Source organism: Entelurus aequoreus, linkage group LG01, assembly GCF_033978785.1.
Source record: "Entelurus aequoreus isolate RoL-2023_Sb linkage group LG01, RoL_Eaeq_v1.1, whole genome shotgun sequence".
In the NCBI taxonomy this organism is placed as follows: Eukaryota; Metazoa; Chordata; class Actinopteri; order Syngnathiformes; family Syngnathidae; genus Entelurus; species Entelurus aequoreus.
The window spans coordinates 72,457,717-72,473,855 of record NC_084731.1 but is presented as its reverse complement, the minus strand read 5'-3'; the positions used below and the strand labels follow the sequence as shown (position 1 = coordinate 72,473,855).

At 40.8% G+C, this 16,139-nt stretch overlaps 1 protein-coding gene across 1 annotated transcript in view; it reads left to right on the top strand.

Annotated features, from left to right (window-relative positions):
- Positions 1–15,923, top strand: part of LOC133639257 (neurexophilin-4-like) — a 28,779-nt gene extending 12,856 nt beyond the window's left edge. Inside the window, exon 2 of the mRNA XM_062032482.1 lies at positions 13,866–15,923. Coding sequence (XP_061888466.1) covers positions 13,866–14,768 — 903 coding nt within the window. The 3' untranslated portion in view covers positions 14,769–15,923. The remainder of the gene's footprint in view (positions 1–13,865) is intronic.
- Positions 15,924–16,139: the final 216 nt, after the last annotated feature.

Below are 16,139 nucleotides of genomic sequence, written 5' to 3'. Positions count from 1 at the left end.
CCCGCGGGCACCGCGTTGGTGACCCCTGATCTAGCGCATGCCTGCGTTTAATCCAATCAGATGCAGTCACTGGTGACGTTGGACTCCGTTTCACCAATCAAACAGAGCCAGGCGGTCACATGACCGTCACACGTGGACCCCGACTTAAACAAGTTGAAAAACTTATTCGGGTGTTACCATTTAGTGGTCAATTGTACGGAATATGTACTGTACTGTGCAATCTACTAATAAAAGTCTCAATCAATCAATCAAAAGTGTGAAGGAAAAAAGGCACTTTTTTATTTCAACCGTACTTCCCGTCAAAAGCCTAAAGACTGACCGCACAGTTCCTGTCTTCACAATAAAAGTGCCGCTCAATCGCACCTGCGCTAACAAAATAAGAGTCTCCGAAAGCCAGCGCAAACAAGCTAGCAAGCTACGGAGTTTGCCGCCAATGTATTTCTTGTAAAGTGTATAAAAACGAATATGGAAGCTGGACAAATAAGATGCCAAAAACCAACCACTTTTATGTGGTATTAGACAGAAAGGAGGAACTTTTTTTATCCTCCATTTGAAAACGTGGACGTTATCAGCACTACTGTCTGATTCCAATCAATGCAAGTCATCAGAATCAGATAATAAACCAACTTATATTCTTGTCTTCATGAAAGAAAGGATTCTATATGTTAAACATGCATGTATATATACTGTATATATATATATATGTATATATATATATATATATATATATATATATATATATATATATATATATATATATATATATATATATATATATAGATATGTGTGTGTATGTATATGTATATATGAGGTAGATCACCTCGACTTGGTCATTTATTAAGTAATTGATTAACATTGAAAAACTTATTGGGGTGTTACCATTTAGTGGTCAATTGTATGGAATATGTACTGTACTGTGCAATCTACTAATACAAGTTTCAATCAATCAATCAATGAATGCCTACTGAGCCTATGGTGCTGTTAAGTTATTGTGGCTCAATTTGCCTTAATTTTTTTTATTTTAATGTATTATTATTTAATATATATTATTGTTTTACAAACCCCGTTTCCATATGAGTTGGGAAATTGTGTTAGATGTAAATATAAACGGAATACAATGATTTGCAAATCATTTTCAACCCATATTCAGTTGAATATGCTACAAAGACAACATATTTGATGTTCAAACTGATAAACTTTTTTTTTTTGCAAATAATCATTATCTTTAGAATTTGATGCCAGCAACACATGACAAAGAAGTTGGGAAAGGTGGCAATAAATACTGATAAAGTTGAGGAATGCTCATCAAACACTTATTTGGAACATCCCACAGGTTAACAGGCAAATTGGGAACAGGTGGGTGCCATGATTGGGTATAAAAGTAGATTCCATGAAATGCTCAGTCATTCACAAACAAGGATGGGGCGAGGGTCACCACTTTGTCATCAAATGCGTGAGCAAATTGTTGAACAGTTTAAGAAAAACCTTTCTCAACCAGCTATTGCAAGGAATTTAGGGATTTCACCATCTACGGTCCGTAATATCATCAAAGGGTTCAGAGAATCTGGAGAAATCACTGCACGTAAGCAGCTAAGCCCGTGACCTTCGATCCCTCAGGCTGTACTGCATCAACAAGCGACATCAGTGTGTAAAGGATATCACCACATGGGCTCAGGAACACTTCAGAAACCCACTGTCAGTAACTACAGTTGGTCGCTACATCTGTAAGTGCAAGTTAAAACTCTCCTATGCAAGGCAAAAACCGTTTATCAACCACACCCAGAAACGCCGTCGGCTTCGCTGGGCCTGAGCTCATCTAAGATGGACTGATACAAAGTGGAAAAGTGTTCTGTGGTCTGACGAGTCCACATTTCAAATTGTTTTTGGAAACTGTGGACGTCGTGTCCTCCGGACCAAAGAGGAAAAGAACCATCCGGATTGTCATAGGCGCAAAGTTGAAAAGCCAGCATCTGTGATGGTATGGGGGTGTATTAGTGCCCAAGACATGGGTAACTTACACATCTGTGAAGGCGCCATTAATGCTGAAAGGTACATACAGGTTTTGGAGCAACATATGTTGCCATCCAAGCAACGTTACCATGGACGCCCCTGCTTATTTCAGCAAGATAATTCCAAGCCACGTGTTACATCAAAGTGGCTTCATAGTAAAAGAGTGCGGGTACTAGACTGGCCTGCCTGTAGTCCAGACCTGTCTCCCATTGAAAATGTGTGGCGCATTATGAAGCCTAAAATACCACAACGGAGACCCCCGGACTGTTGAACAACTTAAACTGTACCTCAAGCAAGAATGGGAAAGAATTCCACCTGAGAAGCTTAAAAAATGTGTCTCCTCAGTTCCCAAACGTTTACTGAGTGTTGTTAAAAGGAAAGGCCATGTAACACAGTGGTGAACATGCCCTTTCCCAACTACTTTGGCACGTGTTGCAGTCATGAAATTCTAAGTTAATTATTATTTAAAAAAAAAAAAAAGTTTATGAGTTTGAACATCAAATATCTTGTCTTTGTAGTGCATTCAATTGAATATGGGTTGAAAAGGATTTGCAAATCATTGTATTCCGTTTATATTTACATCTAACACAATTTCCCAACTCATATGGAAATGGGGTTTGTAGTTGCTTCAGAGATATTCCTGGCTCTGAATTTGCTCATTGCTATTTTTATGTTTTTGTGCATTATTTGTTGCCGTCATCATTAAACGAACAGGTTACTCATCAGTTACTCAGTACTTGAGTAGTTTTTTCACAACATACTTTTTACTTTTACTCAAGTAAATATTTGGGTGACTACTCCTTCCTTTTACTTGAGCAATAAATCTCTAAAGTAACAGTACTCTTACTTGAGTACAATTTCTGACTACTCTACCCACCTCTGGTTACAGTAAGCTGAAATGTCCACTTGTTTGGGGAGACACAAACGACAACGCATTACATAACTCTTATTTTTGGTTGCCTGAAGCGTGAACATCGATTTCATGTGAGGCCAGGGGAGTTCTTCCTCTTCTGGTTGACGCGAAGCGTTCGTTGTTGTCGCTACCATTGTTGTCGTTTGCCGCTGAAACTTTACGTGCAGTTAATCATGTGACCGCCTGGCTCTGTTTGATTGGTGAAACGGAGTCAAACGTCACCAGTGACTGTATTTGATTGGATGAAACGCAGGCATGCGCTAGATCCTACTTTGAAGGTCTGTCTGACAGACCAAAACAAACAAAGCGTGCATTAACAGATCGATAAAAATTTGTAGCGAGTAGCGAGCTGAATGTAGATAAATGGAGTGGAGTAAAAGTAGCGTTTCTTCTCTATAAATATACTCAAGTAAAAGTAAATGTAGCGTGTTACTGCCCACCTCTGGATATATGTATAGATATATGTGTAAAATGAACAGTATACCTGTACATAGACTTAATCACATAGACAAATATTAAACATAAAGATATTCATAAAGTCCACTTCAGTAAACAAGTAACCAGCTGTACTCATCTTGTAATAATTTTGCCACACCTAGTGTGTGTGATAATCATTGGAACTTTAACTTTAACTTTTTTTCATGTCCATGACCTGCATTGATTATTGATTAGATAATAATTCCGCATCTCAGAGGAGTAAACAAAACCCAAAACCAGTGAAGTTGGCACCTTGTGTAAATCATAAATAAACTTATTTTCAATGGGAGACAGGTCTGGACTACAGGCAGGCCAGTCTAGTACCCTCACTCTTTTACTATGAAGCCACGCTGTTGTAACACCTGGCTTGGCATTGTCTTGCTGAAATAAGCAGGGGGTCCATGATAACGTTGCTTGGATGGCAACATATGTTGCTCCAAAAGCTGTATGTACCTTTCAGCATTAATGGTGCCTTCACAGATGTGTAAGTTACCCATGTCTTGGGCACTAATACACCCCCATACCATCACAGATGCTGCCTTTTACACTTTGACCCTAGAACAGTCCGGATGGTTCTTTTCCTCTTTGGTCCGGAGGACATGACATCCACAGTTTCCAAAAACAATTTGAAATGTGGACTCGTCAGACCACAGAACACTTTTCCACTTTGCATCAGTCCATCTTAGATGAGCTCAGGCCCAGCGAAGCCTGAGTTGTTGATAAATGGCTTTGGCCTTGCATAGTAGAGTTTTAACTTGCACTTACAGATGTAGCGACCAACTGTAGTTACTGACAGTGGGTTTCTGAAGTGTTCCTGAGCCCATGTGGTGATATCCTTTACACACTGATGTGGCTTTTTGATGTAGTACCGCCTGAGGGATCCAAGGTGCGTAATATCATGGCTTACGTGCAGTGATTTGTCCAGATTCTCTGAACCTTTTGATGATATTACGGAGCGTAGATGGTGAAATCCCTAAATTCCTTGCAATAGCTGGTTGAGAAATGTTTTTCTTAAACCATTTTCTCAGGCATTTCTTGACAAAGTAGTGACCCTCGCCCCATCCTTGTTTGTGAATGACTGAGCATTTCATGGAAGCTGCTTTTATACCCAATCATGGCACCCACCTGTTCCCAATTAGCATGTTCACCTGTGGGATGTTCCAAATAAGTCTTTGATGAGCATTCCTCAACTTTCTCACTCTTTTTTGCCACTTGTGCCAGCTTTTTTGAAACATGTTGCAGCCATCAAATTTCAAATGAGCTAATATTTGCAAAAAATAAAGTTTCTCAGTGTGAACATGAAATATCTTGTCTTTGCAGTCTATTAATTTGAAAATAAGTTGAAAAGGATTTGCAAATCATTGTATTCTCTTTCTTTTCTCCTCTCTGAGCTGCCACCTTATCGTGGTAGAGGAGTTTGCGTGTCCCAATGATCCTAAGAGCTATATTGTCCGGGGGCTTCCATGCCCCCTGGTAGGGTCTCCCAAGACAAACAGGTCATAGGTGAGGGATCAGACAAAGAGCAGCTCGAAGACCTCTATGGAAATGCAAAAACCGAGACTCCGATTTGCCTCGCCCGGACGCGGGTCACCGGGGCCCCCCTCTGGAGCCAGGCCCAGAGTTGGGGCATGATGGTGAGCGCCTGGGGGCCGGGCCTGTCCCCATGGGGCCCGGCCGGGCACAGCCCGATGAGGCAACATGGGTCCCCCCCTCCAATAAGCTCACTCATGGGAGGGGCCATAGAGGTCGGGTGCAGTGTGAGCTGGGAGGAAGCCAAAGGCAGGGCACTTGGTGGTCCGATCCTCGGCTACATAAGCTAGCTCTTGGGAAGTGGAATGTCACCTCGCTGGGGGGGAAGGAGCCTGAGCTAGTGCGCGAGGTGGAGAAGCTGCGGCTGGATATAGTCGGACTCACTTCGACGCACAGCAAGGGCTCTGGAACCAGTTCTCTCGAGAGGGGCTGGACTCTCTTCCACACTGGCGTTGCACGCAGTGAGAGGCGACGGGCTGGGGTAGCAATTCTTGTTGCCCCCCGGCTCAAAGCCTGCACGTTGGAGTTCAACCCAGTGGATGAGAGGGTAGCTTCCCTCCGCCTTCGGTTTGGGGGACGGGTCCTGACTGTTGTTTGTGCCTACGCACCAAACAGCAGTTCAGAGTACCCACCCTTTTTGGATACCCTCGAGGGAGTACTGGAAAGTGCTCCCCCGGGTGATTCCCTTGTCCTACTGGGGGACTTCAATGCTCATGTTGGCAACGACAGTGAAACCTGGAGACGCGTGATTGGGAAGAATGGCCGCCCGGATCTGAACCCTAGTGTTGTTTTGTCATTGGACTTTTGTGCACGTTACATATTGTCCATAACAAACACCATGTTCAAACATAAGGGTGTCCACATGTGCACTTGGCACCAGGACACCCTAGGCCGCAGTTCCATGATCGACTTTGTAGTTGTGTCATCGGATTTGCGGCCTCATGTTTTGGAGACTCGGGTGAAGAGAGTGTTTCTACCGATCACCACCTGGTGGTGAGTTGGCTGCGATAGTGGGGGAGGATGCCAGACAGACCTGGCAGGCCCAAACGCATTGTGAGGGTCTGCTGGGAACGTCTGGCAGAGTCTCCTGTCAGAGAGAGTTTCAATTCCCACCTCCGGAAGAACTTTGAACATGTCACGAGGGGGGTGCTGGACATTGAGTCCGAGTGGACCATGTTCCGCACCTCTATTGTCGAGGCAGCTGATTGGAGCTGTGGCCGCAAGGTAGTTGGTGCCTGTCGTGGCGGTAATCCTAGAACTCGTTGGTGTACACCGGCTGTGAGGGTTGCCGTCAAGCTGAAGAAAAAGTCCTATCGAGTTCTTTTGGCTCATAGGACTCCGGAGGCAGCGGACAGGTACCGGCAGGCCAAGCGCTGTGCGGCTTCAGCTGTCGCAGAGGCAAAAACTCGGACATGGGAGGAGTTCGGGTAAGCCATGGAAACAGACTTCTGGACGTCTTAGAAGCGATTCTGGACCACCATCCGCCGCCTCAGGAAGGGGAAGCAGTGCACAGTCAACACCGTGTATGGTGAGGGTGGTGTTCTGCTGACCTTGACTGCGGATGTTGTGGATCAGTGGAGAGAATACTTCGAAGACCTCCTCAATCCCACCAACACGTCTTCCTATGAGGAAGCAGTGCCTGGGGAATCTGTGGTGGGCTCTCCTATTTCTGGGGCTGAGGTTGCTGAAGTAGTTAAAAAGCTCCTCGGTGGCAAGGCTTCAGGGGGTGGATGAGAGCCGCTCTGAGTTCTTTAAGGCTCTGGATGTTGTGGGGCTGTCTTGGTTGACAAGACTCTGCAGCATCGCGTGGACATCGGGGGAAGTACCTCTGGATTGGCTGACTGGGGTGGTGGTTCCTCTCTTTAAGAAGGGGAACCGGAGTGTGTGTTCCAACTATCGTGGGAGCACACTCCTCAGCCTTCCCGGTAAGGTCTATTCAGGTGTACTGGAGAGGAGGCTACGCCGGATAGTCGAACCTCGGATTCAGGAGGAACAGTGTGGTTTTCGTCCTGGTCGTGGAACTGTGGTCCAGCTCTATACTCTTGGCAGGGTCCTTGAGGGTGCATGGGAGTTTGCCCATCCAGTCTACATGTGCTTTGTGGACTTGGAGAAAGCATTCGACTGTGTACCTCGGGAAGTCCTGTGGGGAGTGCTCAGAGAGTATGGGGTGTCGGACTGTCTGATTGTGGCGGTCCGCTCCCTGTACGATCAGTGTCAGAGCTTGGTCCGCATTGCCGGCAGTAAGTCGGACACGTTTCCAGTGAGGGTTGGACTCCGCCAAGGCTGCCCTTTGTCACCGATTCTGTTCATAACTTTTATGGATAGAATTTCTAGGCGCAGTCAAGGCGTTGAGGGGATCTGGTTTGGTGGCTGCAGGATTAGGTCTCTGCTTTTTGCAGATGATGTGGTCCTGATGGCTTCATCTGGCCGGGATCTTCAGCTCTCACTGGATCGGTTCGCAGTCGAGTGTGAAGCGACTGGGATGAGAATCAGCACCTCCAAGTCCGAGTCCATGGTTCTCGCCCGGAAAAGGGTGGAGTGCCAATATCCGGGTTTGGGGAGGAGATCTTGCCCCAATTGGAGGAGTTCAAGTACCTTGGAGTCTTGTTCACGAGTGAGGGAAGAGTGGATCGTGAGATCGACAAGCGGATCGGTGCGGCGTCTTCAGTAATGCGGACGCTGTATCTATCTGTTGTGGTGAAGAAGGAGCTGAGCCGGAAGGCAAAACTCTCAATTTACCAGTTGATGTACGTTCCCATCCTCTCCTATGGTCATGAGCTTTGGGTTATGACCGAAAGGACAAGATCTCGGGTACAAGCGGCCGAAATGAGTTTCCTCCGCCGGGTGGCAGGGCTCTCCCTTAGAGATAGGGTGAGAAGCTCTGCCATCCGGGCGGAGCTCAAAGTAAAGCCGCTGCTCCTCCACATGGAGAGGAGCCAGATGAGGTGGTTCGGGCATCTGGTCAGGATGCCACCCGAACGCTTCCCTAGGGAGGTGTTTAGGGCACGTCCGACTGGTAGGATGCCACGGGGAAGACCCAGGACACGTTGGATAGATTATGTCTACCGGCTGGTCTGGGGCCGCCTCGGGATCCCCCGGGAAGAGCTGGACGAAGTGGCTGGGATAGAGGAAAGGCTGGGCTTTCCTGCTTAGGCTGCTGCCCCCAAGACCCGACCTTGGATAAGCGGAAGAAGATGGATGGATGGATGGATGTATTCTCTTTTTATTTACCATTTACACAAAGTGACAACTTCACTGCTTTTGGCTTTTGTAATAATCCCTTCAGAGTTTATTGTGAGACTTGTGCCAACACACTGGCATGAAAGTACACTCACACACTTGTCTGACACTAACTTATAAATACATATTTATATTTATGTATGTACACTGTCACCTCCAATTGGACTGCTGCACATACACACTACACACACTACACTACGCACCGTTACACTACTAATAGTACACACACTACACTACACACAGTATACACTACACATTATACACACACTACACACAGTATAGACTATACGTAGTACACACACTACACTACACACAGTAAACACTATACACTACACACAGTACAGTCCGCACAGTCTTTAAAGTGTATGCAGTACACACAGTATATACAGTATGTGCAATACACAGACTATATACAGTATAAATAGTACACACAGTTCAGTATACAGTACACACAGTATATACAATATATATGATGCAAATAGTACAGTAAAAACAGTATATACATTACACACAGTAGAATAAACAGTACATAAAATATATACAGTACAGTACACACAGTGCATAAAGAATATACACAGTATATACAATACAGTGTAGCACAAAGTAAAATACATAGAGTACAAACAGTATAGTACACACAGTACATACAATATATACAGCACACACATTACAGTACACAGTACAGTACATGGGGTATGTACAGTACAGTACATAGCGTATATACAGTATAATACACAGTACAAAGGGTATATACAGTACACACACTACAGCACATAGAGTATATACAGTAGAGTACAGTACATGGAGTATACAAAATACAGTACACAGTACAGTACATAGAGTACATACAGTATAGTACACTTAGTACATACAACACAGTACACAATACATACAGTATTTTCAGTACACACAGTACACACTACAGTACATATAATATGTACAGTACAGTGCATAGAGTATACACAGTATAGTACACATAGTACATACAGCATAGTACACAATACTTACAGTATATACAGTACACACAGTTTACATAGAATATATACAATACAGCATTTAGAGTAAATACAGTATAGTACACAGTACATACAGTATAGTACACAGTATATACAGTATACACAGTACAGTACACATTACTGTACATAGAGTACATGGAGTACATATGGTATATAGAGAATATATAGTACATAGAGTAGAGGGAGTAATTGAGTGAGTAGTTTCAGGTGAGCTGACTAGAAAAAGGAGAAGTTAGACAGTTGGTCAGGAGAAAGTTGCTGCTGTCATAACAAGGATGTGCTGTCGGAAAAAGTTGGTGAGTCACAGTGTTAAAGTTGTACCTCAAATTGTACTTTTTAATGAGGAGCAGCTGCAGTGTGACAAGTAAATGTCACTTGTACTACTTCATTTACTTTATGTACTTCACCACAAACTTCCTGCAAGGAAGGAAAAGTCACATTCTTTCTCCACAAGAATCTTTTTCACACCATTGTATGTTACATTTTATATACCTATATATATACACACATATACATATATGTATATATATATATATATATATATATATATATATATATATATATATATATATATATATATATATATATATATATATATATATATATATATATATATATATATATATATATATATATATATATATATATATATATATATATATATACATATGTATATATGTATGTATATATATATACATATGTATATATATATATATATATATATGTATATATATATATATATATATATATATATATATATATATATATATATATATATATATATATACTACCGTTCATATATATATATATATATATATATATATATATATATATATATACATATGTATATATGTATGTATATATATATACATATGTATATATATATATATATATATGTATATATATATATATATATATATATATATATATATATATATATATATATATATATATATATATATATATATATATATATATATATATATATATACTACCGTTCAAAAGTTTGGGGTCACATTGAAATGTCCTTATTTTTGAAGGAAAAGCACTGTACTTTTCAATGAAGATAACTTTAAACTAGTCTTAACTTTAAAGAAATACACTCTATACATTGCTAATGTGGTAAATAACTATTCTAGCTGCAAATGTCTGTTTTTTGGTGCAATATCTACATAGGTGTATAGAGGCCCATTTCCAGAAACTATCACTCCAGTGTTCTAATGGTACAATGTGTTTGCTCATTGGCTCAGAAGGCTAATTGATGATAAGAAAACCCTTGTGCAATCATGTTCACACATCTGAAAACAGTTTAGCTCGTTACAGAAGCTACAAAACTGACCTTCCTTTGAGCAGATTGAGTTTCTGGAGCATCACATTTGTGGGGTCAATTGAACGCTCAAAATGGCCAGAAAAAGAGAACTTTCATCTGAAACTCGACAGTCTATTCTTGTTCTTAGAAATGAAGGTTATTCCATGCGAGAAATTGCTAAGAAATTGAAGATTTCCTACAACGGTGTGTGCTACTCCCTTCAGAGGACAGCACAAACAGGCTCTAACCAGAGTAGAAAAAGAAGTGGGAGGCCGCGTTGCACAACTGAGCAAGAAGATAAGTACATTAGAGTCTCTAGTTTGAGAAACAGACGCCTCACAGGTCCCCAACTGGCATCTTCATTAAATAGTACCCGCAAAACACCAGTGTCAACATCTACAGTGAAGAGGCGGCTGCGGATTCTGGGCTTCATGGCAGAGTGGCAAAGAAAAAGCCATATCTGAGACTGGCCAATAAAAGAAAAAGATTAATATGGGCAAAAGAACACAGACATTGGACAGAGGAAGACTGGAAAAAAGTGTTGTGGACGGATGAATCCAAGTTTGAGGTGTTTGGATCAAAAGAAGAACGTTTGTGAGACGCAGAACAACTGAAAAGATGCTGTAAGAATGCCTGACGCCATCTGTTAAGCATGGTGGAGGTAATGTGATGGTCTGGGGTTGCTTTGGTGCTGGTAAGGTGGGAGATTCATACAGGGTAAAAGGGATTCTGATTAAGGAAGGCTATCACTCCATTTTGCAACGCCATGCCATACCCAGTGGACAGCGCTTGATTGGAGCCAATTTCATCCTACAACAGGACAATGACCCAAAACACACCCCCAAATTGTGCAAGAATTATTTAGAGAAGAAGCAGGCAGCTGGTATTCTATCGGTAATGGAGTGGCCAGCGCAGTCACCAGATCTGAACCCCATTGAGCTGTTGTGGGAGCAGCTTGACCGTATGGTACGCAAGAAGTGCCCATCCAACCAATCCAACTTGTGGGAGCTGCTTCTAGAAGCGTGGGGTGCAATTTCTCCAGATTACCTAAACAAATTAACAGCTAGAATGCAAAAAGTCTGCAATGCTGTAATTTCTGCAAATGGAGGATTCTTTGACGAAAGCAAAGTTTGATGTAAAAAAAATCTTATTTCAAATACAAATCATTATTTCTAACCTTGTCAATGTCTTGACTCTATTTTCTATTCATTTCACAACTTATGGTGGTGAATAAGTGTGACTTTTCATGGAAAACACAAAATTGTATGGGTGACCCCAAACTTTTGAACGGTAGTTGTATATATATATATATATATATATATATATATATATATATATATATATATATATATATATATATATATATATATATATATATATATATATATATATATATATATATATATATATACATGTAAATAAATATATATATATACACACACATATACAAAGTACAAAAGCAGTGAAGTTGTCACGTGTAAATGGTAAATAAAAAGAGAATACAATGATTTGCAAATCCTTTTCAACTTATATTCAATTGAATAGACTGCAAAGACAGATATTTAATAAATGTGGACTCGTCAGACCACAGAACACTTTTCCACTTTGCATCATATCAGTCCATCTTAGATGAGCTCTGTCCCAGCGAAGCGTTTCTGGGTGTTGTTGATAAATGGCTTTGGCTTTGCATAGTAGAGTTTTAACTTGCACGTACAGATGTTGCGACCAACTGTAGTTACTGACAGTGGTTATCTGAAGTGTTCCTGAGCCCATGTGGTGATATCCTTTACACACTGATGTGGCTTTTTGATGCAGTACCGCCTGAGGGATCCAAAGTGCGTAATATCATGGCTTACGTGCAGTGATTTCTCCAGATTCTCTGAACCTTTTGATGATATTACGGAGCGTAGATGGTGAAATCCCTAAATTCCTTGCAATAGCTGGTTGAGAACTGTTGTTCTTAAACAATTTGCTCAGGCATTTGTTGACAAAGTGGTGACCCTCGCCCCATCCTTGTTTGTGAATGACTGAGCATTTCACGAAAGCTGCTTTTATACCCAATCATGGCACCCACCTGTTCCCAATTAGCCTATCCACCTGTGGGATGTTCCAAATACGTCTTTGATGAGCATTCTTCAACTTTCTCAGTCTTTTTTGCCACTTGTGCCTTTTTTTTAAAACAGGCATCAAATTCCAAATGAACTAATATTTGCAAAAAATAAAGTTTCTCAGTGTGAACATGAAATATCTTGTCTTTGCAGTCTATTCAATGGAATATAAGTTGAAAAGGATATGCAAATCATTGTATTCTCTTTTTATTTATCATTTACACAACGTGACAACTTCACTGCTTTTGTACTTTGTATATATATATATATATATATATATATATATATATATATATATATATATATATATATATATATATATATATATATATATATATATATATATATATATATATATATATATATATATATATATATTTATACATATGTATATATACTGTATGTATGTATATATACAGTATATATATATATATATATATATATATATATATATATATATATATATATATATATATATATATATATATATATATATATATATATATATATATATATATATATATATATATATACAGTGCCTCCCACACTGGTTTAAATGTAACTTAGATATTGGGTTTCACTATGTAAAGCGCTTTGAGTCACTAGAGAAAAGCGCTATATAAATATAATTCACTTCACTTCACTTCATATATATACATACATATGTATATATATATATATATATATATATATATATATATATATATATATATATATATATATATATATATATATATATATATATATATATATATATATATATATATATATACATATATATATGTATATTACAATACTCATCAAAACATCATATTTCAATATTTCAGATCTGCTGACACGTCACTTTAAGCCAAGGTTATACTATTTGTATTATTATTATTATTGTGTTTTTATTTATTTTTTATTACTGTGTATTTGTATTATTGTGTTTTTATTATCATTGTGTATTTTTATTATTGTGTTTTTATTATTTTTATGTTTTTTATTATTATTGTGTATTTTATTATTATTGTGTTTTTTATTATTTAGTTTTTATTATTATTGTGTTTTTTATTATTATTGTGTTTTTTCATGATTATTGTGTTTTTTTCATGATTATTGTGTTTTATTATGATTTAAATTGTGTAAGTTTTTAAAACATGATGGTAGTTTTGGAGAAGAGGGTGCAGCACCACTCTTGAGGTGGTCAGGGAGTGAGGTTGACCAAAGTCCACATGGCCCAGAAGAAAGTCATTTAGTTCTTCCTGTCTGGTTCTTCGCAGGTCCAAGAAACAAGCAAAGCCTCTGGATGGAGAGCAGATGACGCAGGACAAGTAGACGGAGGAAGAGTAGACGGAGGACAAGTAAACAGAGGACGAGTAGAAGGAGGTCGAGTAGACGGAAGACGAGTAGATGACGGAGGACGAGTAGACGGAGGACGAGTAGACGCAGTGGGCGCGTCCTTGAAGTTCCAACACATCTCCAAGGACTTACAGATCATCTCCACCAAATACAAAACCCCGGCGTACGGCTCCCTCAGTCCCTACGGTTGGCCTCAGAACTTCTCCCTGGACCAGCATCTCTACAAATCCAAGCCTCATCCCAAAGTGTCCCCCAAGTCCAAGAAGATTCTGGGCTGGGGCGACTTTTATTTCAATGTGAAAACTCTGAAGTTCAGCCTTGTGGTGACCGGGAAGATCGTGGACCATGTCAACGGCACTTTCAGCGTCTACTTCCGCCACAACTCCTCGCACCTGGGGAATATAACCGTCAGCATCGTGCCGCCTTCTAAGCCGGTTGCCTTGGAGGTTCTGGACCCGGTAGTTGAAAGCATTCACACGGGGAACTCTGTCCTGTTACCAGACCTGGCATCCCGAGTCCAATCCAGCACAATTACTCCAGACCTTCTCAAGCAGCAGCAGAACCTGACGGTCATGACTGAGCTCAACTGCCGTGTGGAGTACCAAAGAACCAACCGGTCCAAGAAGACCAAGCCCTGCATGTACGACCCGGGTCAAACCTGCTACTCGGAAAACACGCAGTCGCAGGCGGCGTGGATCTGCGCTAAACCCTTTAAGGTCATTTGCATCTTCATCGCCTTCACCGGCACCGACTATAGGCTGGTGCAGAAGGTTTGCCCCGACCGCAACTTCCAGCCGGAGCAGAACCAGCAGCACTTTGGGTGACCGCTTCCAGATGGACTGCCTGGTTTCTACTCAGTGTTTCAGTCCTTGTATTTGTTTGCTGTTCACATCTCGATGGTACAAGAGTGAACCCCAGCAACTCCACAACAACACAGGAGGCATTCGGTTTCGTTGGATTTCCCCGAAAAAGTAGTGGATCTGGTCTAAGGGTCAGAGTGTCAGGATAAGGTGGCCAAGGGACTGAGGAGTGTGTTCACACTTGTCATGTTTGGTTCGGTTTAAAGGGACTCTGGTACCAGAGTCTGCTCTGATAAGCCTTCTCAGGGCAGTGGATCCATCGCAACTGGACTGTTCAGTTTGTCTTAGATCACGTGTGGACTCTCATCCATCATCAGTTCATGGTCAGAGACTTAGACTGGTGGACTTGATCCGACCAGGACTTAGATTGGTAGGCCTGATCAGACCAGGACTTAAATTGGTAGACAAGATATGACCAGGACTGTTTTTTACTGTTATTATAAATATTATTTACTGTGTTTATATAATGTTTTTTTTGCATGTGCAGATTGTTCTCAAGTTTAAAAGACGTAGACTTTTTCTGCCAAAATTGAAAGAGTGAATACGTTTAATGAGAAAAGATCAAGTACTTTACTGATGCAGGTTTTCGTGGGCCACAGGAAACGATCCCTGGGACCTTAAGTTCCACACCTGTGACATACAACAATGTTTTTTTTTTCTCTTTCAATTTGCATTCATGAAAATAAAAGTCAACGGCCAAAAACAAACACTCACCTTCCTGCTGGGGAGCTTTGTTAGGCAGAAAAGTGAGACCCTGCTGTAACATCAGCATGTTTGCATCTTTGAGAAACTCACCAGTTTTTGCAAGCACGGGCAGTCTGGCAAAAGAGTGGATATTTTGCCGGGATCGAACATGAACACTGACTCTCTAGCGCCCCCTTTGAAAATGAGACAAAATTATTTGCGTAACGTCACCAAAATGGCTGGAGATGACTATCTTAAAGGACGCAGGCTAAAGTCTCAAGAAGCCATATTTGAAAACCAACAGGAAGTCGGCCTTCTTGGGGTTGTGACCTCTCACTGCCGGTCATTCCTTGTTTTGTTTTGTGGGAGTTTTTCAGTTTTTGGTTCACTTCCTGTCCTGCGCTTTTATTTTGGTGGTTTTTCCTGTTTTGTGTTTCCCTCTACCATTTTTAGGCCAAAAAAGTAAAAACTATTAAACTTATGATTTCTTTGCACAGGCTCCGATCTTCCTGAAATGTTTGATGTTGGGTGGGGGTGTTGGGTGGGACGCAACTGCATGACTACTGAGACGCCGTTATCGCCCCCTTGTGGTGAAAAACAATAAATGTTATGACTTCCTTCCACATGCTCTGATCTTCCTGAAACGTTTGA